General features: G+C 24.3%; 1 protein-coding gene across 1 annotated transcript; it reads right to left on the reverse strand.

Annotated features, from left to right (window-relative positions):
• Positions 1-50: 50 nt before the first annotated feature.
• On the reverse strand, positions 51-24,114 carry LOC145833370 (tyrosine-protein kinase receptor Tie-1-like). Its single transcript, XM_082940548.1, has 12 exons — positions 24,095-24,114; positions 17,565-17,710; positions 16,864-17,010; positions 16,076-16,185; positions 9,908-10,125; positions 5,610-5,751; positions 5,143-5,223; positions 2,420-2,533; positions 1,950-2,134; positions 1,713-1,850; positions 371-476; positions 51-122 (listed from the first exon to the last, which is right to left on the reverse strand). Exons 1-12 carry the CDS (start codon positions 24,112-24,114, stop codon positions 51-53), a joined length of 1,479 nt encoding a protein of 492 aa, XP_082796674.1.
• Between the last annotated feature and the right edge of the window lie 3,045 nt (positions 24,115-27,159).

Consider the following 27,159-nt stretch of genomic DNA (forward strand, 5'->3'; position numbering starts at 1 on the left):
ACACATTCTTATAAAAATACAAGGAGTTATAGTCTTTACTGTAGCCTTTTCTATGCTTGCTCTTCATTAACGTCTATACTCGCAAAGTTAAAGTCTTCAAAAATAGCAAGGTTCACATAATTCTGAAATTTTTCGTGAAGTTTTTCAATTTTATTTAAATTTTGTCTTTACTGATAAGTTTAATATTAATATATGTTTATTGATAGAAAATAAATACATATTTAATATCATTATATGTAAAATAAATATTTTTTTACTAAAAAGTTATTTTTTCACGGATTGAAATTAATCAAAAACAAGCCTTATTCATTGTACAATAATAAACTTTTAAGAAAACTACAAAATCATACAACTTTTTATAAAAGCTAACATGAGTGCTTTTGGTGTCAATGATTCTTTCTAGCGCAACGTTAAGTTGAAAAAATGAAGGTCGATCAAATGGGCGATCTTTCCAACATTTACACATTATAGTGTAGCTGTAAAATTTTGTAACAAAATTTTTAAAACATAAGCTGATATGAAAAATATTTAGTATGAATCAAAGAAATCAATTCTAATAAAAAAACTCTAATTATTGAACTTTTTTTCAAATTTGTATACCTAGTACGAACTTATTTAAGTTCTCAAAAAACAGGACTAAAATAAACTGTTGGACCATCAAAAACAATATATGTGACTTTCTTTAACCTAGTTAGTCCTCATAAGAATACATTAGGCCGAAAAATTGTCCCAATGAATCGTCTATTAAACCGTTGCTAAGCACTTTCGTACTATAGCTCCAGTTTGTGGGTCAATAAGAAAAAAATACACAACTCATATTTTTTTTATTTTTTTGTGATTAGTGGTCAAAAAACAAGATCTTAGCGCATTTATAGCTTAAATCTTAATTTATAAATTCTGTTTAGAACAGATATTATGGCGCGAGAAAGGTTTGTGCATAGATCAAACTATGGTGTCTAAAAAATAGAGAAAAAAAATTTAATAACTAGTTTTGCTTAAAAGTATTTTACTCCTTTTTCCATAGTTTAAAAGTGTATTTAAAGAAAATGTTTAATAAGTTTATAAGCAGTTTAATTTTTTTTTGAATTTTTAGCAAAAGTAAATAAAAATTCACTTTTTATTGTTATTAACCTAATAAACGTTAAATAATTAAAGTACATACTTTGCAAAAAATTGCGGAGATTATATGTATATACTTAAAAAAGCAACAGATTTAGAAGATATTTTTGTAAAAAAAAGTTATAAAACAGTCTGATATAATCTATAAATTTATAATTTAATAATAAATAACATAAATATATACTTAATTTTTTTTTTAATTTAGCATGTTTCATAAGTTAATAGAAAATAATCTTTTTTGTTATCAAAAACTTATATTTACTAACACTTACAAGCTGTTAGAGCAAAAAAATTTTAAAGTAAAGTAGCAAAAAAAAAGTAAGGAAGTCTGTTAATTTTTGCTTTAGTAGGAATTTATTTTACACAAAATTTCACTCCCTACTTCCATTTAAATGCGTAGCCTGATTTGGGCCCACTGTGGAAAACTTTTAAAATACAAAACGTTTATTATACTTTACAGTAAAAGTTTTGATGTACATAACTGCGTAAAATGTTATTTCAATTTAAAGTGAAAAGATCTAAGCTTCTAGCTATAAAACTAAAAGTAAGTTAAAAAAAAAACTAATGACTTTTCATATTTTATAACTACTAACAGCTGGTCGTTACAATTTTGAGGTTTCTGCATTCGGTAACCAGTAGGAAGCCGTTCGTATAGCTCGGCGCACGACATGCCACAGTAAGGTGTTCCACCCAAACTAACTATTTCCCATAGCAATACACCGTAGCTCCACCTTGCAATTGATTTAAGTTTTCACTTTGTTACTTTAGATTATTGTTTTATGAATTTATGTTATATGTTCTACACAAGATTTGAATACTTGTAAACTCACACGTCCGATTTCGAAGTGTACACATTGTAATTTAAACTTTCTATAGCCATCCAGCGAATAGGTAGTCTAGAAGCTGTTTGTTTTACATAAATTCCTTCACCTCTGCTCAAGCCAAAGTCAGCCACCTTACAAACGAGGTCATCTCCTAAGAGGATATTTCTAGCTGCTAGATCACGATGGATAATCTGAAAATAGTTAAAGTTTATCTTTTTATACTCTTTGAAGCTTTAGAAGTAGAATATATAAAATACTCATTAAAAAAAAGCAAACTCGTTGATATGATTGTAAGGTTTGTAATATGTTTTACGATTAAATACTATATAGTTTATTTAACGCCAAAAAAGACGCTTAAAGTATTTGGTCCTAAGAACTGGTGTACGAAGAACCTTTCGGTTATCGAGTTGCACATCACAGATACCTTTTAACGTCATGTGCAGGACAATAATGATAACTTTAAACTTAAACAAAACCTGTTTATCGCTTAGATAGCTCATTCCTTGAGCAACTTCATAAGCAAACTGTAGAATTTGAGATTGTGAAAGTTTTGTGTAAGTTCCAAGAGTTACTGCTTCTGTTGAGTCTACCTAATTTAAGTATATTTTTGCGCAAAGTGGTAAATTATGCATGTATACTTGGATTATGAATATTTTTACCAAAAGACCTACCAAAAAATGATAAAGAAAAAAAAAACATGTATTTCTAAAACTTTGAGGTTTAATTAAACCATAGTTTTTCTTACTAGTCTACTTCTTCTTAGATACTGCAGCAAATTTCCATGACTACAATACTCTGTACACAGAAACATGTTACCATCGTGCTCACAAGCACCAACTAGCGACAACACATTCTTATGCTTTCCTATTTTAATCATTGTTTCCAGTTCAGTGGCAAAATCACGTCGATCCTCTAACGTACAACCTTCTGTAGAAACAATAAAAACTTTAACAACTTTATACATTAGCTAGCATTTAAAATGTCGGAAAGCAGAATTGCTATTTTAGTTGCATTTAATTCATAAAAACTACTCGAGCATTAAATTTTAAGCTTTAACAAACTTTTATTAAGTATTTAGTGTTTATCCGCAAGCAACCCTCTATTTCGCGCAACCCTACTGGAAAGTATAATTGTATGCTTTTAATAATCAAGCTACTTTTAAATCTTTGTTAGTAAAACACGACTAGCTATTTTGCATTACCTTTGCTATTAGTTTATAAAACTTTTTAGAGCCATCAGTTTGAATACAAAGTAATCATAAATTTGTTACTTCTTATTTGTTATGTTCTTTAGAAAAAAAAACTCTTTATTGTAATAAAAAATAGTATTTATAAATGATTAAAAATTCTACTCTCAAATTATGTGTACTTTCGATATACGCAAATAAAGTAGTTACTTACTTATAAAAAACAAGTGAATACTAATTAGTCTTCATCTATTTTACAAAATTTTTAAAGTATCGGAAACAATACTCTGAACACTTTTATTGCACATACTTTTTAATTTGTAGTATTAAAATAAAATTGTTTATCTAATACACAATCAGCTTCCAAACTCAAGACAAAAAAAAACTGCTGTTTTAATGTTGAACTGCTTGTTTTAATGAATTTGAAACTAAGAATAGTTGAAAATCGCTTTCTGTTTTTAAAACTTACATGAAATTTTTAAACAGTACAGTTTTTATATATTACTCAAAATACTTTAAGAAATTCTACCTTACGAAATATGACTTACCATTAAGATTAATAAAACTTAAATACTTAAACAGCAATATATTTTTTATTGAACGGTAAAACAAAGGCGCTCAAAAAGTTTAATCTATGAACCTGGTGTACAAAGGAACCTTTTGGTTATGGAGTCGTACACCACGTTGTTAAAAATAATAAGGTTTTATAGAAACGATTAGCTGTTATGTAATAAATTTTACAACTTATTTATACAGATATTACTTTTTTAGATGTATAAAGAGTTAAGTTGCATTAAGTTTATTTTTATCAAAACAAAAAAACTTATAAATTTTTTTAGCTTGACGACCGAGATGTTATTTTGACCATACTTTTTAGCGTCGACTTTTTTATCGTGTTCAAAAAACTTTTTTTTTTAAGTTACCAAAACAAACTTGTATTTTTATTAAGCACCAACAGTTACGCTTTTTTAATGTTTGTTTTTAACAAAGACCTAACCTTCGTTTACCATCTGACACTTTAAATAAATTAATCTAGGAACCAAAGTAAACTTTAATAATTATTTACGATTAACATTTTTGTTTAATATGAAACAGTTCTTACTTATAATGAATAGAAAATGTAAAAAATTAATCATAAAATCCAAATAAAAATCAGTTCTCAATTATTTATTTTATTAGTTCGTAGATGTTGGTTATACTAAAACATATTGCTATGCTATTTTTGGTAAGTTTATATGAAACACTTTGAGATTTAGTTAAGTTTTTTTAAGGTTAATTTTTCTAGTAATAAAGATCTAAAAAAATTTTTCATTTAAAAAGTTTTCTAATAGTATGAACTATGAAGCTAATAAAAAGCTTTTCCTGTATCAAAAAAAAAACATTATTTTTAAAACTACTAAATGAAAGAAACGATGAAAGCATTAGTATTCTTATTTGTAGTACAATTAACTACTAATTTTCTTTCTTAATGCAAAATAAAAAAGAATAAATAAAAAACTAGTTACCAATAAAATTAATTAGAAATGCAGAAGTATATTTATGAAAAATTACAAGTTAAAATATCAGCACAAACTGACTTTTACTTGTACCTTTTTTTTATTTGGATATTTTTTTAGTGTATGTCCATAGGGACTTTAAATCATATTTTACTTGTTTTTCTATAAAGTATATTTCGGTACTAGTTGTATGTAAATAGCGTGAATTTTAAAAACCAAACGTCTATTTTATTCAAATAAAGTTATTACTCTATCAATAATTGAACTTATTTTTTTGACACAAAATCGTTTTAATAACTTAATTTCCAGGATTTAATACTATTTAAATAGAACATATATTCAATAGTTAACTTCATTTAAAAAAGTAGTTTAATTTTAAAGTCCTTTATTTTTTCAAAGTAATTTTTTAGATTGCTAATAAGTTTCAAAGTAAATAAAAAGTCTATTTTTTACCTTTTAATGTCTTCACAGCACTCGGTATTATTTTTTTGTTTTTTTGTATGACAGCTTTAACAACTTCGCCAAAGTTTCCCTCACCGAGAGGAATATCTTCGAACAAAATATCTCGCCATTGTACTATTATATCCTCAGGTACGTACTGAAAATAAAATGGTTATTGGATCTTTAATTTTATTTAAAATAAATACAGAATTTTCTTTTCCATACTTAAAGAAAAAAATAGTTTTTCATTTACTTTTAGTGAACTTTTTTGTACTTAAAAAGCCTTAAATTAATTATTTTTAATAAAATTTTGTTTAAGTATATATAAGTTTTAAAGTTTTAATGTTAAAGTTTAGTTTTTTTATTATTAAAACATAAAAATTAATTTATACAAACAACACAATTTTTAATGTTTAAAACTAATTAAAAAAAAACTTCACAGTAATTAATAAACTTATTTTGGTAAAAACTAAAGAAAAACAAGTTAATTATTTGGCTTAAAAACAAGCCAAATATAAAGCTAGTTTTTAAAACTATGTTTACCTGACAACTGTTGGAATCAAGAGAACCCATCGTACTGTTTTTAAATGGCAGAGAAGAGTTGTAAGTCGACCCATTGTAGTTTGTTGACAGAGTATCTAAGCGCAAGTGAGTACCAGGGCGGTGGGATTCACTGCAGTAATGTCTGTTGTGATGTTAATAAAAACAGTTGACAAAAAACTATTAATTTAGAGTTTATTTATGCAAAAGCTGTTTACATGCAAAAAGCAACGTGCTTTTTAGTTGTAAACTTGATTTTTAGTACACAGTAGTCCTCTGATCATTTAAAGAACGTTTAACATCTCTGACGCAAAAATTTTTTTTATGGTATATCAAGCCCACCGGCCAAAAAAGTTGCCCAACCTTAGTCTGAACCCAAAAAAAACATGCAAGTTTAAAAAAGCTCTGTATTATTGTTTTATAAATTATTCATCTTTGAAAAACTAATAATATTAGGTTTAATATGACAGTTAGTTGTACTTGTAGAGTTTTTAAAATGCAAAATATCAGCTGATGACAAAATATTTTTCAATTTAAAGTATAGAAGTTGTGAATCTTTACAAGATTAATGAATTTTATTAGGCCTGTTTTTAATTTTCAAGGTTGGAAAATAAAGTAGTTTGTACAAACATCTAAGTAAAGGTTAGTGTAATAGCATGAAACATCATATAGTTTTATGTAAACTTTTGCTATTCAAAAACATTCTGCACTTTAATACAGATTCTTTTAATTAAGCTTTAAGAAAATTAAAACTATTACAAACTAGTTTCTTTAAATCTTAGCGTCTAGAGCAGGGTTTCCCAAACTCATTTACTAAATCGCCCCCTTTTGAGTAACTTGAAAAAAAATCGCCCCCCACGATTTTACAAAGTAAATTTTCTTTTGAGTACAAACTTTTGAGCTAAAAAAAGTTGTGTTCGAAATGTAATTTGGTCTTGTACTTCTCATGCACGCACTTTTGTGTTCAAAGTACTTTACAGGGCTTGAGAAAATAATTTACAGTTATTTTCTTAGAAGCCCAGTAAAGTGTATTAAAATAATTAATTATTAAAAAGCCTTGAGTAATCTGTAATCAATCCTGTTTAAATATGATCTGTTTTGAAACTATTGAAACTTTTAGGTCAGTGGTGGACAACTTTTGTAGTCAGCAATTCATATTTACTAAAAAATATTTTCTATTTTCAACTCGTTAGAAAATGTAATTGCGGGCTGCATGATTTAGAAAAATTACAAATAAGAAAGTTAAAAAACTCGAGCAAAATTGTAATAAAATAATTTAGTATTATTGTGATGTAGGAAATACTTTTGTGAACTGAAAACGAAATGAAAGCGTATATCAAAATATTAAATATCAAAAAACTAAATTTTATTTATTTTGCACAAGTAGTTTTCAATTTACTTAGCGGGTCGAAATTCGACTGGATCTGCGACTGGATCTGAGCCGTACGTTATCCACCTAAAATCTTAACTTAAACCTGACATTTTAATAATTTCTCATATAACAAATTTCGGACATTAAGAAGTTAATACTAAGTAACTTATTTAAGCCGCAAAAAATAATTAAATTACTTTATAAATAGGCTTTTTTAAAATATCTATACCAGAGATTAAAAAACTATAAAAGAATTAATAGTTTCTTCTACACATAATGAAATAAATCTTAAATTTTTTTTTTCTGATCTAGTTAAATGAAGTTTGACCGACTGGTTGATTATCTCACATGAAAAGTGGCTTCATCAACTGCTTCAGTTAATGCAGTAGATTTACTAATTTCAATGCTAAGATATATTGTAAGCAAGTTAGTTGTAAAGTTAAAAATTTAATTTTAAACTTTTTAAACTACTATTTGTTTTGTAGTAGATTACCATGAAATAGCATTTGACTTTGAATAATCTTTAGGGAACTAAACCTTAATTCTAACAATTTTTTTTAATTTAAATTCAAAAAAGAACATCCAATGTTTTACAGGTAATTCTGAGAACAGAAAGTAATCAATTAAAAAAACTTTTAGCTAGGTTTAAATTTTGTTTTGTAACTGTAGCAGTCTTTTTGATGGCTTATTTAATTCTGTTTAAAAAGTTTTTTTTTTCTAGCTTTTAGCTTACAATAATTTAACAGAGGAAAATAGTGAAAAACTAAAAGCTAGTGTTGAAATATTAAAATAAACTAAGTATGTTCTAATTGCTAATAAATATTGAATTAACATAAAACAAAAAACAGTTGTATTAATAGTTTAAAACTCCTTATATTATAATAAACTTTTGAAAAATAATAAATCAAGTTAGAAAATAAAATTGTGTTTAAGAAACTTTTAAATGAAAAAGAAGAAGTCATTTCAAATAGAGACCTCAAATTTATACTCTTTTAAAACTAAAAACATCTTTATAGAAATAAAAACTTTAATGGTTGTCAAAATATTACAATCAGATAATAATTTTATAGTAATATAAGTTGTATACAGATTAAACTAGTAATAACAAAAACCTGTCAAATAGAGGTCTTTCAAACAAATATTTTAATCACTATGCTAAAAAAAGTTTTAGTGTAATGTAAAACAACGATTATCAAATACAAAATTAACCATGTCAAAATAAAATTATTAAAATCCTTAAAACATAAACCATTTAATAAATATAGTAGACTTCCGCTTGAGTTTGCATTTTGAAAAAAATCATTAAAGTACAAACATAAAAAAATTATTACCATATTTTTTTTACAAAATGACAAATTTCAATATGTTATATGCAATGATGTTAAGAATAAACATGAAATCCACAAAAACATAAAACAAACCTTCATAAAAAAAAAGATCTATATAAGCTATTAAATATTATATATTTTTTGTTTTATTAATATTTAGTTAGTAATAGACTTTACTTTAGTTAAATTTAAGAAAATATAAATTTGCACTTTTTTTTGGTAAAAAGTGCGAACTCAAGAGGAAGTCTACCGTAAATAATATTTATTAGGCATTATTCAAACCTGTTGCAGAATAAATAGCTTAATAAAGTTGTTATTATAAAAAGACTACTCAAATTCAATACAAACCAGGTTAAATAAAAAATACTTCAAAAGATCAAATAAAATTAAAAAACTTTCATAAAATAATGTTTGTTACTGAAGTCTAATATAATGTGAAGGATGAGGATTATGACTGCTTGCAAGTTTTTCTAATCTGATTCTTAATTAGTAAAATAGAGCCTTAAGTCACCTCCTTTATAAATATCTAGATTAGACATTTTGCTCAAGATGTTGATAACTGAACTGAAAGCTTTTTCAACAACATAGCTAGAAGGAAAAGCTATAAACAACAATCTTAATTCCTCTAAAATGATTGGATACTTTTGCCTTAGTTTTTGTTGAGTCCAAAATCTTTCATATCGTTCTTCTGAAAAACTTACTTTAAGTTCAAGGTCAGTTTGTAAGTCTTAGAAGGTTTCCTATAAGTCGTTTACTTCAAAAGTATTTGCCTCGAAAGGATCGTTACTTTTATCTATTTGATAGCTTTTTTGTGTCAAATCTAAACTTTACTACTTAATATGTTAAAATTGTTAATAATTCTAGATGATTTCCAGGAATTTTTTTGCTTTAATTATCAAATTCTAGGTTTTTCCAGGTTTCTAGGTAAATTGGCAACCCTGTATAGTTTTATTTCTTAGTCTAACTTAGTGACTTTTCAAAAAGCATCTGGAAATATCATGAGGTGATAGTTAGTAATAAATAACATAGATTTTTGCAAACCATTTGTAACCCCAAATAATATATATGTCAGGTTATAAAATAGTGAGAGGGATTCCAATCGTCTATGATATATGTAATTGTTAAATATGGAAATATATAAATGAAAGTATAGTATTTACTTGAAAGTAGGAGTCATAAGCACTAGATTTTTTTTCTTTTATTTTCATAAATAAAATAAATTTTTTTGTTTAAGCTTTACCTCAGTGTCAAATAATAAATAGCAAGCTAAAAATATTAATTTAGCAAGAAAAAAAGTAAAAATCTTATGACAACCCAAAATTTTTAAATCGCCCCCTTTTCGCCCCCTTACTAGTTATCGTCCACCCTTTCGCCCCCTTACTAATTATCGCCCCCCAAAATACTAAAATCGCCCCCAGGGGGGCGATATCGCCCACTTTGGGAAACCCTGGTCTAGAGCTTATTAAAATCAGTTTGGGTACTTTCAATTAACTTTTTTCTGAAATATTTACCTTTAAATAATAAACTAATGCTTTAAAACAAAAAACAAGTACATATTTCTTGATAATATTTTTTCACTGTTAATTCTGTAACTAACGAACTTGTAAACAAATACAGAAAATCCTATCAAGCAGAGAATAGCGATGCAGCCGAGGACAAGAGCAATCCACTGGTACTTGTCCATATCTTCCGTGTTAACCTTCATCGGGTTAGTTTGAAACTTGACTGTCGGGTTGTTAGAGCTGGGGAGGGGATTTGAGTTTCGAAGTCTGATAACTGCTTGGTACTTTCGACCGGGTTCTAGTCCATACACCGTTCTCTGTATTCAGTTGTTTTATTAGCAAACATTTTAAGATATTTTTATACTTAAAAAGATACGAATAAAAAATTAAGTATTATATAACATTTGGTAGTAGCTTATTTTTTAGATTTAAATTTTTTTTACAACGTTTGAATTTTAAAGCTTCTTTGTTTACAATTTTAAACAGTTTTAAGACAGTGCATGTTTTAAAAAGCAAAAAAAAAGTAAGTTATTTAAGCCACTGGAAGAAGATAAATAAAACTTTAAGTATCAAGCAATATAAAAAGTCTGAATAATGCGACAATTTTTATAAGTAACAAAATTTATAGTTCTAGTTTTGTATATTTTCAAAAAGCATGAAGTTTTAAGAGAATTCCAGGTAGGAAATAATATGATTAGTTTAAAAGTTTTGTAATGAAAGTTAGTTTTGAATTTAGCAAAAGCAACTTAACTAACTTTTTTTTTACTAGTATCAAACGAATAGTCCTGTCCGTTTATATTTATATTAACTGCAGTGACTTTATCTTGGTTATTGAAATTCCAAAAAAAAGTGGCAGAATTGGAAGTTGTCTTTGTACAATTAAATGTTGTTACTGGCCTTGGTGGTGCTACAGTTTAATTTAAGTAATTACAAGTTCTATTTTAACAAATATGATCATTTTAATTTAAATTAAAGTTATCAAAAAAATATATATTTATAATATTTTTTTATTCTAATGCAGACTTTAAAAAATATTTTACAACCAAAAGTTTTGTTTAAATTATCATTATATTTTAGGAAAATTTCTGTTAATCGTAATCAGACTTTAATCATTAGATATTAAGAAAAAATTGACTATCTATGGTAAAATGTCTTAGAAAACTATAAATATACACACTTTAATAAGCAATAACTTGCCCAATTGATAGTTCAGAAAGCTGACCTTTATTGAATTATTTATTTTACTCTTGAAAAGTAATAAAATTTTAACCTAAAAATAAAATTGCAGAAAAAACAATCATTGGAGTTGAACGTACTAACGTATTAAAGTTTTGGAATTATTTGCTATTTTACTAAGTTTAGTTATTTTTTTGTGAACAAAAAACCGTTAATTATTTTACACAATTTTTATTTATATAAAACAACAAAACAATGACACGAACATCGAAATGACAATTAGCAAGCTAAAAAAGATCAACTTAAAAAAAAAACTTTTTTAGCTTTAATACTTATTCTTAGATTTTTCAAATTTTTAGATATGTACTATTTGATTGCTTACTAACGCAACTGTGGGGTTCTTATTGTCCTCTGTTCGCTATAAGGACCTATATTTTCGGTTACAGCTGCGACTTTGAACATGTAAACTGTCTCTTCTCTCAACTGATCTAATATGATACTAGTTTTGCTTCCATTTACAATCTAGTTTAAAAAGTTAGAACTTTATGGTTTGATCATAAGGGTTATGTTATTAACACTTTTATAAAATGGCAATTTAGTTTTTGATAAAATTAAAAAAAAATTAAAGTTAAAATTCTTATTATTTACCGAAATAATTAGTTTAACTAGAATTTGTAGTATCTTAAACAAAAAATAAAACTTTTATCATCTAAAATATGTTAATTAGTTTTTACATCTAATAATTTTATTTCTAATCTATTAATTTTAAATAAAACTACTTTAACATTTAAGTTTTAAATTAAAGTGTGAAACTTAAAAAAGTGTTTTAAAGAGTTTAAATAGATAAGCTAAGTTTAATAAAATTTATGATTTTTATTCAAAACATTTACAGCTTTAAGCAACGATTTTTATGGTGCTTTATACTTTTATCTGTTTTTTAATTAACTTCCAATAAATTTTCATTCGGTTTTACTATAGTCATGACAATACGTAAATTTTATTTTTATTTAAAAACACAAAATTATAAGTTACTAAAATTTTGAGTTAAACTAAATAGGATTTTTACTAAGTATATACCATCAAGTTTTTAAGCTATATATTTTCAATCTAAGAGCAGCACATTATTTTTTAAGAGAAGCTTTGAGTAAAAGTTTATAATTTATTTAATAAATAAAAAAACCTATACACTGAAAGTAATAAATAACGAACATTATAGTACCAATTTTCAAAGTTAACTGCGCTGTTGTCGTGATATATTACTCTATATGATTTAATATTACCCCAACTTGGATCGTTTTTCACAGCTTTCCAGGTAATATTAATACCACCACCAACATTTGATGAAGACACTTTAACCTATAAAGTCTAAAGTTGAATGATATTATTTCTATAAAGCTTTAATCATAGCTTTTTAAAATAATAAAAAAGCGAACATCAGGGCTTTTACATAAAAATAATATGAAAACTGTTGCATTTTTTTGACAAAAGTTAAAATATATTAACAACTTAAATATTAAAATGATTTTTCAATACTTTAGTGAACAGTAATCAAACCTGTGTAGGACAATCGCGTGGTTTAGAGCTTTTGGTTTTAGTTTCTAATATTTTAGACCATGGACCGGGTTTTATTGTAAACGCTCTAAGCCTAAAACGGTAATCAGTATACTCTTCTAGTCTCTGCATTAGTACTTCATTTAAAACATGTTCGTATAAAATAAAGCTTTTTCTTTATATTAACTGATTTTATTGTTAACTTAAAAAATATTGACAAAAGCTAAAAAAAAATTATGGTCTTCTAACTGGAGTTTTAGTAGTAGTTTTATAAATATAAAATACTAATATTTACTGTTAAAAAGTTGCTGTACAAAAATAAAAACTAAATTTGTACAATGAGATACTACTAATTTGATTAAATGCATATTGATTTAGTCGTTATAAAAAGATATTTCAGATGTGTTTTTTTCATCTGCATAAAATAATTTGTTTTTATTTTGTATAAAGTTTTTATTATTTATTAGTTCTACGTAGAAATATTTAAAGACTTTAAAAACTTTAAAAAATGGTAAAAAAGATTTTCTGATCTTAAACTATTCGTTAACATTTGAGAAAACTAGCATGATGACTTTGACATACTGAAAAAAATATTAAAAGTAGTTTTCAAACTACTCAAAGCTTGGAAAAGCTTAGTATATTAAAAATAAAATAAAGTTTTTACAAAACTAAGAACTACTTTTTTATACTTTCAATTAGATGCACAATTTTTTTTAAGTTTTAACAACAATTTAATAATTTTAGATAATTTTCATTTGATATGTAAATTTTTTCTTTGATAAATTAAAATGTTTTATTACTACAAAGCTTTGTAAAACCATAGTTCTAATTTAAAGAAAATATTTACTAATCTTTAAAAGTTTTTCTTGTTATCTTATTATGCAACTTATCATAGTTTTTTTTTTATTTACTAAATTTTTTGTTAGCTTTCTTTGAATAAACAACGATATTAAAATTAACATACATCGTAGTTCTTATGATCAGTTAACATAGCTCGGGTAATTTTATATAAGTAACTATTTAAAATCATAAAACTTTGTAGTTGTTTGGACCTTAAATGCTAGGTAGAGTTTATAACTTTTACAAATTAATATAGTTGGTGTATCTTCTTAAACATTAAAAAATAATTTTTTTAATAAAAGTTATATACATTACTCTGATTCAACAATTTCAAAAATTTGGTAGTTTTTTTTTTATAAAGCACTTGATAATGCTTTAAAAAGTGTTGGGAAAACTATTGAAATGGATCTGAATTAATAAATACCAAAAACAAAAAATAACTTCTATGTTGCAGAATAAAAAGCTGTGTTGACACGTTTGATTCTTCCAAAATGACCATTCTTTTTCCCACATTTGTAGCTGATAATTCACAATAAACCCATTTGAACGGCAGGGTTCTCGCCATTTTATAGTCAGCTCATTAATGTCAAACTTGGTAATTCGTAAACTTAATGGAGCAGTTGGAGCTGTCAAGCGTTATTTACAAATATGCAACAAATTTGATACAGCATTAGTTATTAAAAAAAACTTAAACCAGTTATTGTTCATGTTGTTATATATAAAATAAGTAAACTGCAAGTGTCTGCAATCATAATTACGCTTAAAAAAGCTACGCATAAACTTCAATCTTGATCTTAATTGAAAAAAGAACAATTACATTCAAAATGACAGCTATCGCAGCAATAGAACTGAACAACTCAGAGACTTTAGCTAGTATATTATTCAAAAACTTTGTGAATTTTTAAGATAAAAATTTTAGTTTTTGGAATTTACAACAGTAGGTTTTAAATCTTAGCTGTTCAACAGAACGGTCATTAGCTTGTTTGCTAAACTAAATCAACAAATATTAGTTAATAAAATGTAGTACTACTTTATAAAACTTTCTAGTTATAAACTTATAATTTACAAATTTTGTTGTTTTATTTATTTATACTTAGATTTAGCAACTAGAATTAAGACGTCGGCATAAAATCAATTTAAGAAGATAAAACTTTAAAAAGATGAAGAATTATTAGCCTAGACCGTTTTAATAGTTTATGTCATATTAATTCACTAAATTACTTCTGATAAAAATACAAGTTTAACTACAAAGAAACATGAAACTAATTTAAAGCATATTTTGTGTCATAAATATACTAAAACTTTAGGTTTAATGAATAAAGTATCCAAAAAATATAGGTAATTTTTTTTTAAATATTAACTTTAATATAAACTTTAAGTAATATATATTTTTTTTCTTTACTGATACAAAAACGCTTACTTTAACCTTTTAATATTTTTAATTAAACCAAAGATTAGTTTTAGTTTTTAAATACAACTTAGTTTGATTAACTTAAAATGATAATCAAAGCATTAATATTGTTTTTTTTTTTTTTCTTTCGTTTTAGTTCAGATAAACATTGAAACTAAAAAAAAACGTTATATTTCAAAAATAAATTAAAAATTAAAAAATCAATATTTCAAAAAAAAACTTTTTTTTAGAATCTTGTTCTACACTACTTTTTACTGAATGAACAAGCTTTAAAAAAACGTTAAGTCCTTGTAAAATTGAGCTTAATTAAAAATTTTCCAAAACTGAAAACTATTTTGATGATGTTTGAAATGTTTTTTTAAATTAACTTTTAATTAAAGTTTTTTTTTGTTTTATATTTTAATCAATAAGCTTAGTTGTCGAAATCTTATTTATCCAGATACCAATGAAGAATTAATAAAAAAAAAATTAATAAGAGTTATGAATAATTTTACATATTTTTTTTACATATATAATTTAAGATCATTGTCTTTTTTCCCGACCATTGATTGGTTTATAAAGTTTGACTAAACTTATTTGTTGTACAAATGACTGTGTTAACGACCTGACTATATACAACTTTGAATAATATAAATTATTTCCTTTTGAATGTTTCTTAATCGTTATTTTTAACTCTAAATATTATAAAAATTGTAAAAACTGTATATGTAATTAATTGTAAAAACTGAAAAAAATCGTATAAAAACTACGAACTTCTATTAATGTAACTTACGTTTTAAAAACTTAAATGCTTTTATTATTTCCAACTTACTAGCTTTAACTTATTAATAAAAAATGTGTTTTTAAGATATCTTAAACAGATTGTTAAACTAAATTGAAAACTGTTGAATCAAAAGTTTTTACTATATAAAAGCAAAAAAATTATACAAAAAATTAATTAACCAGTTTGAAGCGTTGTGTTAATAATATCTTCACTATAGTATCCAGGTTCTTTGTAGTTCCAAGCACGAACTTTCATTCGATAAGTAGTGTAAGGAAGCAAATTATCAAAAGATTTTGTCAGACTACTCACGTTTGCAGATTGTGTTATTGAAAACTTAGTCTCATTTGATTTCATTGTTGACAGCTCATACTTTATATTTATTTATTATAAAATAATTTGCTTCGTTACTTAATTCTATTGAAAAGGTTGTAAGTAAGCACTTTAGAAAGTTCTAGTTAAGTTTGTTAACCTTATATAAAAAAAAACATACTAGAATTTTTTTTTATTAAAAATAACTATGATTAACTTCGAAATGGAGTATAGAGTAAGACCTAGAATTTCGAGGAAAATTCCATTTGTAAGAAATAGCTGATGATGTTACAGCAGTTGTTGTGGCTAAAGGACTAGATGGTTTCTCTGTTTTTGTATCATTTTGTAATTGTTAAGTTTTAATACTTTGTAGCTTTTATGTAATTAAATCTAAGAAAAAAAAAAGTTAACCTTATCTCTTTAGAGTATGTATATGAATTGTGTTTAGAAATTTTTTTTTTCTTTTTTCAGCATGACGAATTTTATACAAAGATTAGCTTTTTATAAATAAAACTATTCAACATTCAAAATGAACCAACGAAGTACTCCCATGGTAACTTTGACACTAGGTGAGAACATTGAATAACGGTTATTGCAGTTAACTAGTCTGATTCTCACTAAGTAAATTGCAGGAGATTTCAAGTTTTTAAGAACTGTTGAAGTCGCTCCAGTAATTGAAACAGTTTGCTTTAAACTTTGGCCTTTATAACAACAAATAATAGATAAAACAAATTGCGCTTTTATTTTAAACAAGTTTATTAGGTTCTTAGTGTTGATTGCTTAAATGTTGATGGTAAGTTTTTGTGATTTACAACAAAATAACGTTTAAATTAAGTTAATTAAAAAAAAAATACTTATATTTCAATTACTTTACTTTACTTATTTTATTGTACTGATCATTCTGTTCATTATTTTATTTAAACTTTGTTTGTAAATTCTATTATAAAATAAACGGTTAAGTTTTCATTAAATTCTTAGCTTATACACAACATTCTTTGATACAACCTGCTTGGTTGTAGACAATATTGTACTGTTTCACTGTCCCTTGTATTTCTTTCTCACTTGGAGACTTCCATGATATGTACATTTGACTTCTATCTCCATCAACAACAATTGCATACGAATGGATAATTTTCGGGAAGGTTTGTGGTGCTGTTTAAACACATACAAAGTTGCAGTCTTACTTTTGTTTTACCAAAATTTTTAAGATTTTTTTTTCAAACTAAATTAGTAAGTAATAAATTTTATAGCTATATAGATTACATAATTTACACAACAACAGCTAAAATTATAATCAGACTTATCAAAGATTATTAAAAATATTTTAAACAATAAAAAAAAAGTTCATTTATAAGTCTTCTAAAAACAGTCTTCGACCAAAAAAGTAATCTAAAGAACTAATAAACTCTTTTCAATTATCAAAATATATTTTTTATAATACAGTTAGTCATCAAAGATTTTGAAAAAAATTAAAAAACTATAAAAATGTTCTTTACAAAAATAATTCTTTAATTCATACTTTCAAGGTATAAATCTGAGTGATAAGTAATTAAACCAATAAAATTTAGTGTTTTTGTTATAATTAACAGGTCGTTAACAAAAATTGTCTTATCAATATAGTTTCTACAAATCTTTCTTCCAAATTAGTTAAAAAGTACACGAAATGGTAGTATATCAGAGTTCATATAATATTATCAAATATAAACTTCCGCAATTAGTTCGTAAGATAGCAGCAGGTCCGTGCTGGTCAGTTTTTTTAGATCCTGGTCTCAACAACATCACACAAAATTCATACTCTGTGTAAGGTTTCAGACCTTCTACAAGAGCCACTGATTTATTGTTAGTGAGCTCACTGTTGATAAAAATATTATTCAGCTAAAAGAACTATATAAAAACCTTTAAGCAGTTTGCAAACAAGTGTATAAGATCTTAAATGTATAAAACTATACTAATTAAAGTATTTGATTATTTATAAATCATTTAATATTTTTCAATTAGTTATTTAAGAGTCATACTCTTTGGTAAAATTAGAAAAAAGCACACTACCAAAAAGTGCAAAGAATTTGATAACTACTAAACTTTTAGCAAATTACTTATAAGCTTTGAATATGATGTTTTACTTTTCTAATTGTTTTTTTAATAAAGAACTTAAGCCTTAAATGTTTTATAAATTTATCTACATTTAAAAGTTTTTGATAAAGATAATTATGTTTTACTTAAAAAATTTTTGTTCTAAACATACACTTTTTTGTAGTTTTATAGTTTTTTTAATGTTAAAACTGATTAAATGTTGTGAAAAATTAAACTAGCTTTTATTAAAGTTTATGCGTAGCTACTTTTTTCTTAATTCGTTTGTTAAAAGTTGGTTTATTTGACTTCGCTATGTATTTTATAAGACAAGTTTTTTAAATTTTCATTCTTTTATCTTGTCGTTAAGTTTATTATATAAGTTTCATAACATATTACTTTGTTTTGTTTATACTTTTGTCATCACGTAATTTCATTTACAGCTAAAAATAATTTATTATAAAACTCAACGTTAGCTATAAAAGTTTAAAAAAACAATTTTATGAACTTAAAATAAATTGTTTGGAGGTAGTCTGCCTTTTTTATAATTATATTTTTTTTAATAGTAGAAGTTCTATTTGAATAAGAATTTAAAATATTTATATAATAAACGAAAGATCTCTGACTTTTTTGTATAATAATTTAGACAGTTTTTTTATATGGGCTTTTTAAACCAATTTTATTAAGTTCTAAATTTTATATCATATTTTTTAACATCAGTTATACAATTTTATTTAAAACAACTATTTAAGAAGTTTTTATTTTATTTAACTACTCTTAGTTTTACGCAGCTTTAAAATTTATAAAGGCATATAAGTTTTAGCCTAACAAAAACTTTTTTGTTATTTACATTATAAGGCCTTTTTTTTTATTTAGCTTGTTTGTAAATTGTACAAAAAAAGATTTTCAAAAAAATTAATCCTTTGCATAAATAATCACATAGATTTTTAATGCATGAAAATAAATCACTTACCCAGTAAAAGAAATGTAAACTTTTTTACTACTACGAGTAAAACTTCGATAGAGTAAAGAAGTTTTAATGATGGGACCATGGCCACTGTAAGCTTTATTTAAGTTTATTTTCAGACTTGTAGATCTGTTAAATCCTGGTACAAGAAACGGTGCATTCTTAGGAACCGGTGGTACTAAAACCAGTTTTATAACATTAGAGACATAAAAAACTAAATGGATAACATTAAACTGCTGTACAACCATAATTACCTAAGAAAATTGATTTTTTTTGTTTCATATATTTACACAAAGTTACTAAGGCAATACTATTGAAGTAGAAAAAAAAACATGTTTTATGGTTGATCAGTAGCTAAATAGTATAAAAAACAAAAATTTAGACTATGAATTGTCTGTTTCATTTTTCTTTAAAATATGAAAATTGTATTTTAATTTTTGTTTTAGATATATTACAAGAAGTTTAAAAGTCTGTAACATAAAAAAAGAATTGAAAAATATAGTTTATTAAAGTATTGAACATTTAAAAAAAAAAATTTTTTAAGTAAACTTCTACGACACGAAATATCTCTGAGTAAAGTTTAAATATGCTAACTAACTATAATGAGAGCTTTAAGAAAATTGTTATACAAAAAATACTTAAAAAAAACTAATACTATTCAATAAACAAAATATAAAGCTTAGTTTATTTTAAATGTATGAGTAAAAATTCAAAAACAAACATAATATTGTGAAGTTGAAACTTTTGACAATATTTGTATTATCAACGTTCCAGTGAATGAAGTAAGGACCAGGAATTTGTGAGTCAACAGGAATTATAAAGTGCGAAACAGTAAAGTTACTGTTTATTTTTGTAAGTGGGAGTACTTTCTCATCGCTTATACTCGACTGTTTGTAAGTATTGACATCAATTTTTGATAATAAAATTTTTACATTAAATATTACTTCTTAACTTTATACAAAATTTTGAATTCTAGTAACCTAAAAAACGTAAAATTTCAAATACACTTAAGTAACAATATTTTATTTTAGAAATTTAAATCAAATATAAGCTATATTCATATAATTAATTAAACTTTTACAGTGTTGAAATCTAGTTTGCTAAAGTAAAACGGAGCTGTTTATAATTTGAAAGATATAAAGTCTATAAACTTTATAGTTTTAGTATTTGAAATTTGCAAATGAAAACTGTAAAGGTTTTTTGAAGTTAATTCTCATTATTTTAATTGAGTTTTAGCTAAAACTTTAAAAAACTTATCAAGAAATAAAATAATTAAACAAAAAAAGTTCTGTAACTAAAATAGTTATATATAGTTTTATACTTTAAAAACTAGGAAAGCAGTTATTACATTAAAAATAAAAAATTAAAATTTTTAAGAACAGAATGTAAAAAATAAAAAAAAATTAATCTCTAGGGTATATATAATAAATAATTAACTAAACATATTTTAGGCAGTTTAAAAACTAAAAGCCTAGTCTTTTAATCTAAAACAATAGCATAAAATTGCTTGAAAGAAAAACTTAATTTTTAGTAAAGAAATTTTTAACAAACAAATTTTTTTTTGATTAATGGATATAAGTATAGGTTCACAGTTTCGGTTAAAATTAAAAACAAACCGTTAAGTATATTTCACCATGCAAAATTCTTCTATTGACTTTGACTTCTACTTTTGCTTCAGTTCCAGGATTTACCTCAATTTTTAAATATAATTTTATTTATTTTGAAAGCAGAGCGTTTATTAAAAAAATAAGCTTTTACTTAAATGTGTGGTTTAAAGAAAACTTTATCATTAAGTTAAAATAATTTAAAAATATTTCTTTTTTTTAAAGACTTTAATTATTTATATTAAGAGTATCAAAGCAAGCTCACTTTAAAAAGTAGTTTAATTCTATTGGGTTTTTATTATTTATACTACGAGTATTAAAGCAAGCTCACTTTAAAAAGTAAATTAATTCTATTGGGTTTTTATGAACTGTTTTAAAACGGGTAGCTGTCTAATTTGCAGGAGCGTACAAAATTGAAGACAAAATTGCACGAGGGGTCAAAATTGCACGAGTGCACAAAATTGCACGAAGATACTTTTTCACGAAAACTAATTTGCACAAGGGCATAAAATTTCACGAAGATAAAATTGCACTAAGATACTTTTGCACAAAGGGTCACTTTTGCACGAAGACACTTTTGCACGAGCAAAAAATTTTTCACGGAGACATTTTAGCACGGGTTATTTTTAAATTTCTGTATTATTACTATTTTATTAATATTTTTTTTTAGTTAAGCATTTTTCTTTTTCTACTATCACTGTTACCCCTAACCCTTACTCTCGGCCGGTAAGTTATTATTTATTCTTTTTATTTTATTATCTTATTTTATTTTTTATTGCATTTTTGTTTACTTTTTAATTTTTTTTATCATTACTATTACCAACCCTTACCCTCGGTCGGTAGCTTTTTTTTTAGTATTTTTTTAATTTTATTTTTAATAAATTTTTTTATTAGTTTCTAACTTTTTCTTAATTTTTACTATCACTGTTACTCTTAACCCTTACCTTCGATCAGCAACGTTTTTTTCTTTTTTTTTAATTAAATATTTTATTTTTATTTTTTGTTTTTGTTTTTTTATTTTTCTTTCTCTGTATTTGATTACTCTAGTGCAAAAATGTAACTCGTGCAAAATTGACCCATGGTGCAAAATCGTCTTCGTGCAATTTTGTGCACTCGCGCAATTTAGTCCCCTGTTGCAATTGAGTAGCCTCGTGAAATTTTATCTTCGTGCAATTTAGGCCCGTTCCCTTTAAAACAACTACTTTTACATACTTACCATTAAAGTCTTTTTGTTGATTACAATTCTTGGAGAGTTAGTTTTTTCATTTTCGTTCGTTTGAGTTGTATGCGACACAAAAAATACAGAAATGATGACTAAACATTGAAAAAAAGACATTTTTAACGAACTATGTTGTTTGTCTTCAAATTTTTAAAGAAATTCATGACTAAAATTGAAAAATCTGTAACAAACAACAAATAAATAAGTCTTATAGTATAACCCATTTGTTATTTGATAATTTAAAAACTACAGAAAAACTAAACTAACAATTTTTTTTGTTATACTACCGTATATAATTATCTTTACAAAAGTGAATAATGATTTTAATTTTAAATTTAGCTGTACGTAAATGTATATGACAAATAAATTTGTAAATTCTAAATTATCAATAGTTTTATATGAAGTTTAGAAATTCATGCCACACCGTTTTAATTTTATAAAACAAGTTATTTTTCAAAACGTCAAAAGTTAGAATAGTTTTTACACGAATTTAAACATTTAAAAATTAATAAATCAAAAAAACTCTGCAAAAGGCCCCTTTTCAATTTTCAATTCTAATATTGTAACATAAAGCTCAAGCTGTGTTAAACTACTGAATTAAATTTATATCACAGTAATTTGGCTAGGATTTAGTGTAGTTTGTTGAATATTTTGAACCTTTTTAGAAAATAACTAAAACATAAAATTTATTTTTGAAAAATTAAAGTTCATTACTTCAAGAGGTTTTGCGTAGGGTCTCATAAGTCCTGAGAAAGGATCTTTAACAATATGCTTTTAACAGTAAACATTGTTTAAATATAAATTACCATTAAATTAAAAAATTTAAACTAGTAGTGACTATCTGATTAATACTTTTAAATGCTTTTATTAACTTTACTTTTATTATTTAAATCTAACAGATATTTTATTTGCTTTTACCTGTTATAATTTTTTTCATTTATGTTGTGAAATATATATAACACCTTTAAAAATTCACTAGTATCCATAAAAAAAGTCAACATAGTTACATAAGTAAATTCAATTCTACTAGTACCAATCACTAAACCAATAAAATCTAATAAATACTTTTTTAAGATTTTAAACATAAGGTTTTCAACATTTATAAAGAGCGACGAAAATGTCTTTATATTAAAATTACTTAAATTACGCAGGTTTGAGCTTTTATTTTATACAACTTTAAACATAATAAGTAAAACAAAAAATAATAATTTTAATTCAGTTCAAGCTTTCAACCATAAACTTATTTTTATTAAGACTTTAAATTTACTGATTTAAAATGAAGAAAAGATGACGAACTTAATAATAGGAAGCACGTCATGAGCAATCGATTACTTTTAAATTTCTTGGTGAATATAATGCTTTTCGAGTATCTTAAATTCTAAAACTTTCAATAACAAAGTTGCAACGTAAATAGTTCAATTTTTAACTAACTTCAGCAGGTGAAAACAGAACACTAAACTTTAAAAAATTTGAAAATGAAAAGAACTTGACCAAAGCATTATAAAATGAGTCGTTAATATTTAACGGAATACATTTATCAAATATTTTTATAAAACTTTGTAATATTCTAGTCTCAAACAAGTGAAGCCTTTTAGTTTAAAAATGAGAAAAAAAAACAACCTTGTCCTGTGTAAATTAAAAACTAAAGTAAACGTTAATGATATCAAAAATTTGTGGCGTTTTTCTATCAATTTTTTAAGCACTATTTGTTTAATTAAATGTAGCAGAAACTTATAGGAATTAAATGTTAATTATAAAACAAAGTTGTTACTTTAGTACTTTATGTACTTTAAAAAGTTGTAGTAAGTAAAATCCTTTTAACATTTTTTACATTTTAGCAAAGTTTTTTATTAAATAGTACAAACATTAACATATATGTTAGATATAAAGAAACTTGCGACGTATAAGTTTATTCTAAGAAATTAAACAAAACCAAAATAAAAACAGAACAAGTGCTACAACGTTTTCACACGGCTTTATATTTATATTTCCTGTGTATGGTTTCACTTAAGTGCTATTTTCAGCTTCTGTTAAACTGATGTGTATAATTAAGATTTATACAGTTTTTATGTAAATTTCTTTTTCAAACCATACCAAAGATTTTAAATTTTGAATTAATCAATCAAGTATCTAATTAATTTTGATTTAAAATTCAATGCTGAAAAGATTTGTGAAGAACTTTCAAAATTCTCTTGTTTCGTATAGTTTGAAAAAGTCAGCATTTCTTACCTAAATTATTTATTTAGGTACATTTAAATGCTTCTAATTAATTAAACAGTTAATAGTTGTAATACCCAACCCGATGAAGAAATTGACACTCAAGAGTTTGGTCAAATGACCTGATGCATAGAAAGACCTTTCAGTCATCGATCGACACACCACTTATTTACTTTAGCCATTTTGAACTATAAAAGCATAGTATTTTAAAATAAAACACATAAACTTAACGAATAAAAAAAAATAGTTGATAAAAATACAAACTATTAAATTTTAATTAAAATAATTTAAATTAGGGAATACATGGTAGTTAAATAATATGCTTATAATAACAAAATCAGGCGTATTAACTTGTTATAAATTGTGAACATATAGACAAAGTAAATTTGTATACTTATATTTGCTACAAGATATATACAGCTCATTAATTATTCAATAATTGCACAATTTATACTAATTTTAATTTCTTAAATCATTATCAACTTGTTAGTTCTTTGACTGTATCGTTTGTTGTTTTTGATAAACTAGAAAAAAAAAATATAGTTCAACATACTGTTTAAATTATAATTGCAAAAATTAGTTGATAAAGTGAAAATATATAAATCTTTATTTGTATAAAAGACAGTTATTAAACAAGCTTAGGCATAACTAAATTTAAAACATTAGTATAGATAAAAATAAATTGTAAGTAAAAATACTAAAATCAATATAATTTGAAATTTATAAAGACTTGAGTTCGAATCACAAAAACTAACATGACAGTAAAAATTCTTCCGACTTAATTTAGAAAAAAAAACTTATAATTTAAGATGATATATCAGCAGGGGAGGCTTAAGTTTTTTTAGGTTGGGTCGTTTGTAAGAAAGCAAAAAGTAACTTTTAAAAAACCTTCTAAAAAAACGATTCATTGTTTACTGTGTAGTCGTTTTATTTGTTCATTTATATTTAAAGTTACTATTTATTGTAAAAATAAATATAGAATTATTGACTACATTTGTTTTAGTTAAATATATTTTTTAATTCGATATTAAGTTTTTATATTTACAGTTCATTCAAATGTAATGCCATTTTAGTTGTAAACTATTTTTGGCATAACTTAAGTACCGCTTTGTAACTTTATTAAAAATTGGATTTTAACTTAATTTAGATTTATATAAATTTACTTAATAAATATGTTTAGTTTTAAGTACAGGTGGTAAGTAGCTGAATAAAAGTTAAAGATTTTATCATTGTTATTATTAAAGGTAATGCTATATGGATTACATATGAAAAGTTTTAAGAGAATGTTGGAATGTCACTCTAATATTAAGGCTGATGAGTAGTTTAAATATCTAGTCAGTTTTAATTGAACTAAAAAAAAGTTTAAACATCTTGCTAAGAAGGATACGGAAATCTACTTCAAAACAATATAATTTTCAAAAACTACTCTCTAAAAAAAGTGCTACCTGTTTACATTTTGTAATATTTACATTTAAAACTACAACATTAGCAAAAAAGCACAATCAAGTCTAGTATTATTTAAACTTAACAAATTTTTTAAACAAGAAAAATGTTCTAAAATGATCAAGTTGAAAAAAAAAGTTTCATACGATCGATTTTATAATGTCCGAGTTAAATATCAACGTCCGAGATCTTGTTGAAATTTATTGAGTTAAACATGATCGAGTTTAATATGATCGATTTAGAAAAGTTAAAGTTTAAAATGATCAAGTTCGAATAAATCGCTAGTTAGAAATAATCTGATCTGCTCCTAAAGTTAAAATAAGTATACTTCTTGAACCTAGAATAACTTTATTTATTTGTTGTGTCACTAAAATGTTTCTCTTTTTAACTAGAAATCTCCCAAGATCGCCTTGGTTTTGAAAGTTGTTAGGGAATTCATTTTAAAGTTAATATTTCGAAAAGTTAGTGATTTTTGTCCATGTTGATTACATTTAGGTAATAAAAATCTAAACATTGCTATACTTTATAAAATTCAGATGTAAAGATAATGGTGTTAAAAAATTAAGTATAATTAAAATTTCTGAAACTAGGTTTTAGATAGAGTTTAGAATAATTTTAAGTACATACCTACTAACAATAAATGTTTGGACATTCTTCAAAAAATTAATAAAGTTTATTGTTTTTGTAATAAACTAAGTAGATAAAGGATATAAATACTTAAACACTAAAAATATATAGTTTTATAAACTTACTTTTTGTATTATGTTTCTTAAGTTTGTAGTTACAATAAACAACACCAATTTATACAAATGCTAAATTTTGTTTTAATTTTTATCGTAATTTTTTATTTTAGAATGATCATAAGATGTTATAATAAACCTTATAAAATATATGAAAAATTAGCGGAATATTTCTATTGATTATTATAAAGTTTGCTTCATTCATTGCTTATAACAAGATCTGTTTTAAAACACGGAATATTAGTTTAAAAAAAAGTGTTTTATACTATTCAGTAAGGTTTAAAGAAAATATAAAAGCTTCAGAAGACAAGTTGCTGTTTTTTAATTGGTTATAGTTATTTTTTTTTTAGTTTGCTATCTAGGAAAAAAACATTAAACTGATTATTTTAAAGATATTCTTAATGATAATTAGCTAGATAAATAATGCTATTAATGTTAATATAAGTTTGTGTTAATCTATCAAAAGGCATTCTATAAAAATTAAAATTTTAGAAATAACTTTAATTTTATCATAAAATTTGAAATATTTTTATTTTATTTATTTATTTTTTCTGTGTATCAACTTCCATAATAGAAGATTTTAAAATTATGTTCATTTAGACTTTTAAATTATCTTTTTTTTTTGTACTTTTAATAAAAGTTATTTTATTCAATATTAGTTACACGAAGTATTTTAGAATAACAGAAATAAAAATTTTTTGTTTAAGATATAAAAATTATACGTTTTTTTAGACTATGATTAAAAAAATTTGTACTAAGAACAAAAAAATTTTAAGTAAGAAAAAAAAGGTTGTTAACGTTAAGTTTTTTGCTCTATTGATATAAACTTAATTGTTAATTTATAACAATACTCTATTTACTAACCATATATAAAACTTTACAGTTTTACTTGTCCGTTTTATTTTCTATAAACTGTAATTGAACAATCTTTAAGTATACTACTTTCGTAGTATAGTTCTATCACTAATAAGAACATTAATTACATGTTTTTTGGTGAAATTATTTAAAAAAAAGTATAAGAAAATCAGATTTTATCTTTTTTTT

This window comes from Thalia democratica, chromosome 4 (assembly GCF_965202585.1).
Source record: "Thalia democratica chromosome 4, ktThaDemo2.hap1.1, whole genome shotgun sequence".
Lineage (NCBI taxonomy): Eukaryota > Metazoa > Chordata > Thaliacea > Salpida > Salpidae > Thalia > Thalia democratica.

Excerpts from the sequence above, each read along its gene's own strand:
- LOC145833370 (XM_082940548.1), bottom strand. The coding sequence starts at position 24,114 with ATGGCTAAAGTAAATAAGTG. Across the intron at positions 5,224-5,609 it reads TTGATTCCAACAGTTGTCAG|TACGTACCTGAGGATATAAT; the intron begins GTAAACATAGTT and ends TTTTATTTTCAG. Across the intron at positions 2,135-2,419 it reads GCTATCTAAGCGATAAACAG|ATTATCCATCGTGATCTAGC; the intron begins GTTTTGTTTAAG and ends AACTATTTTCAG.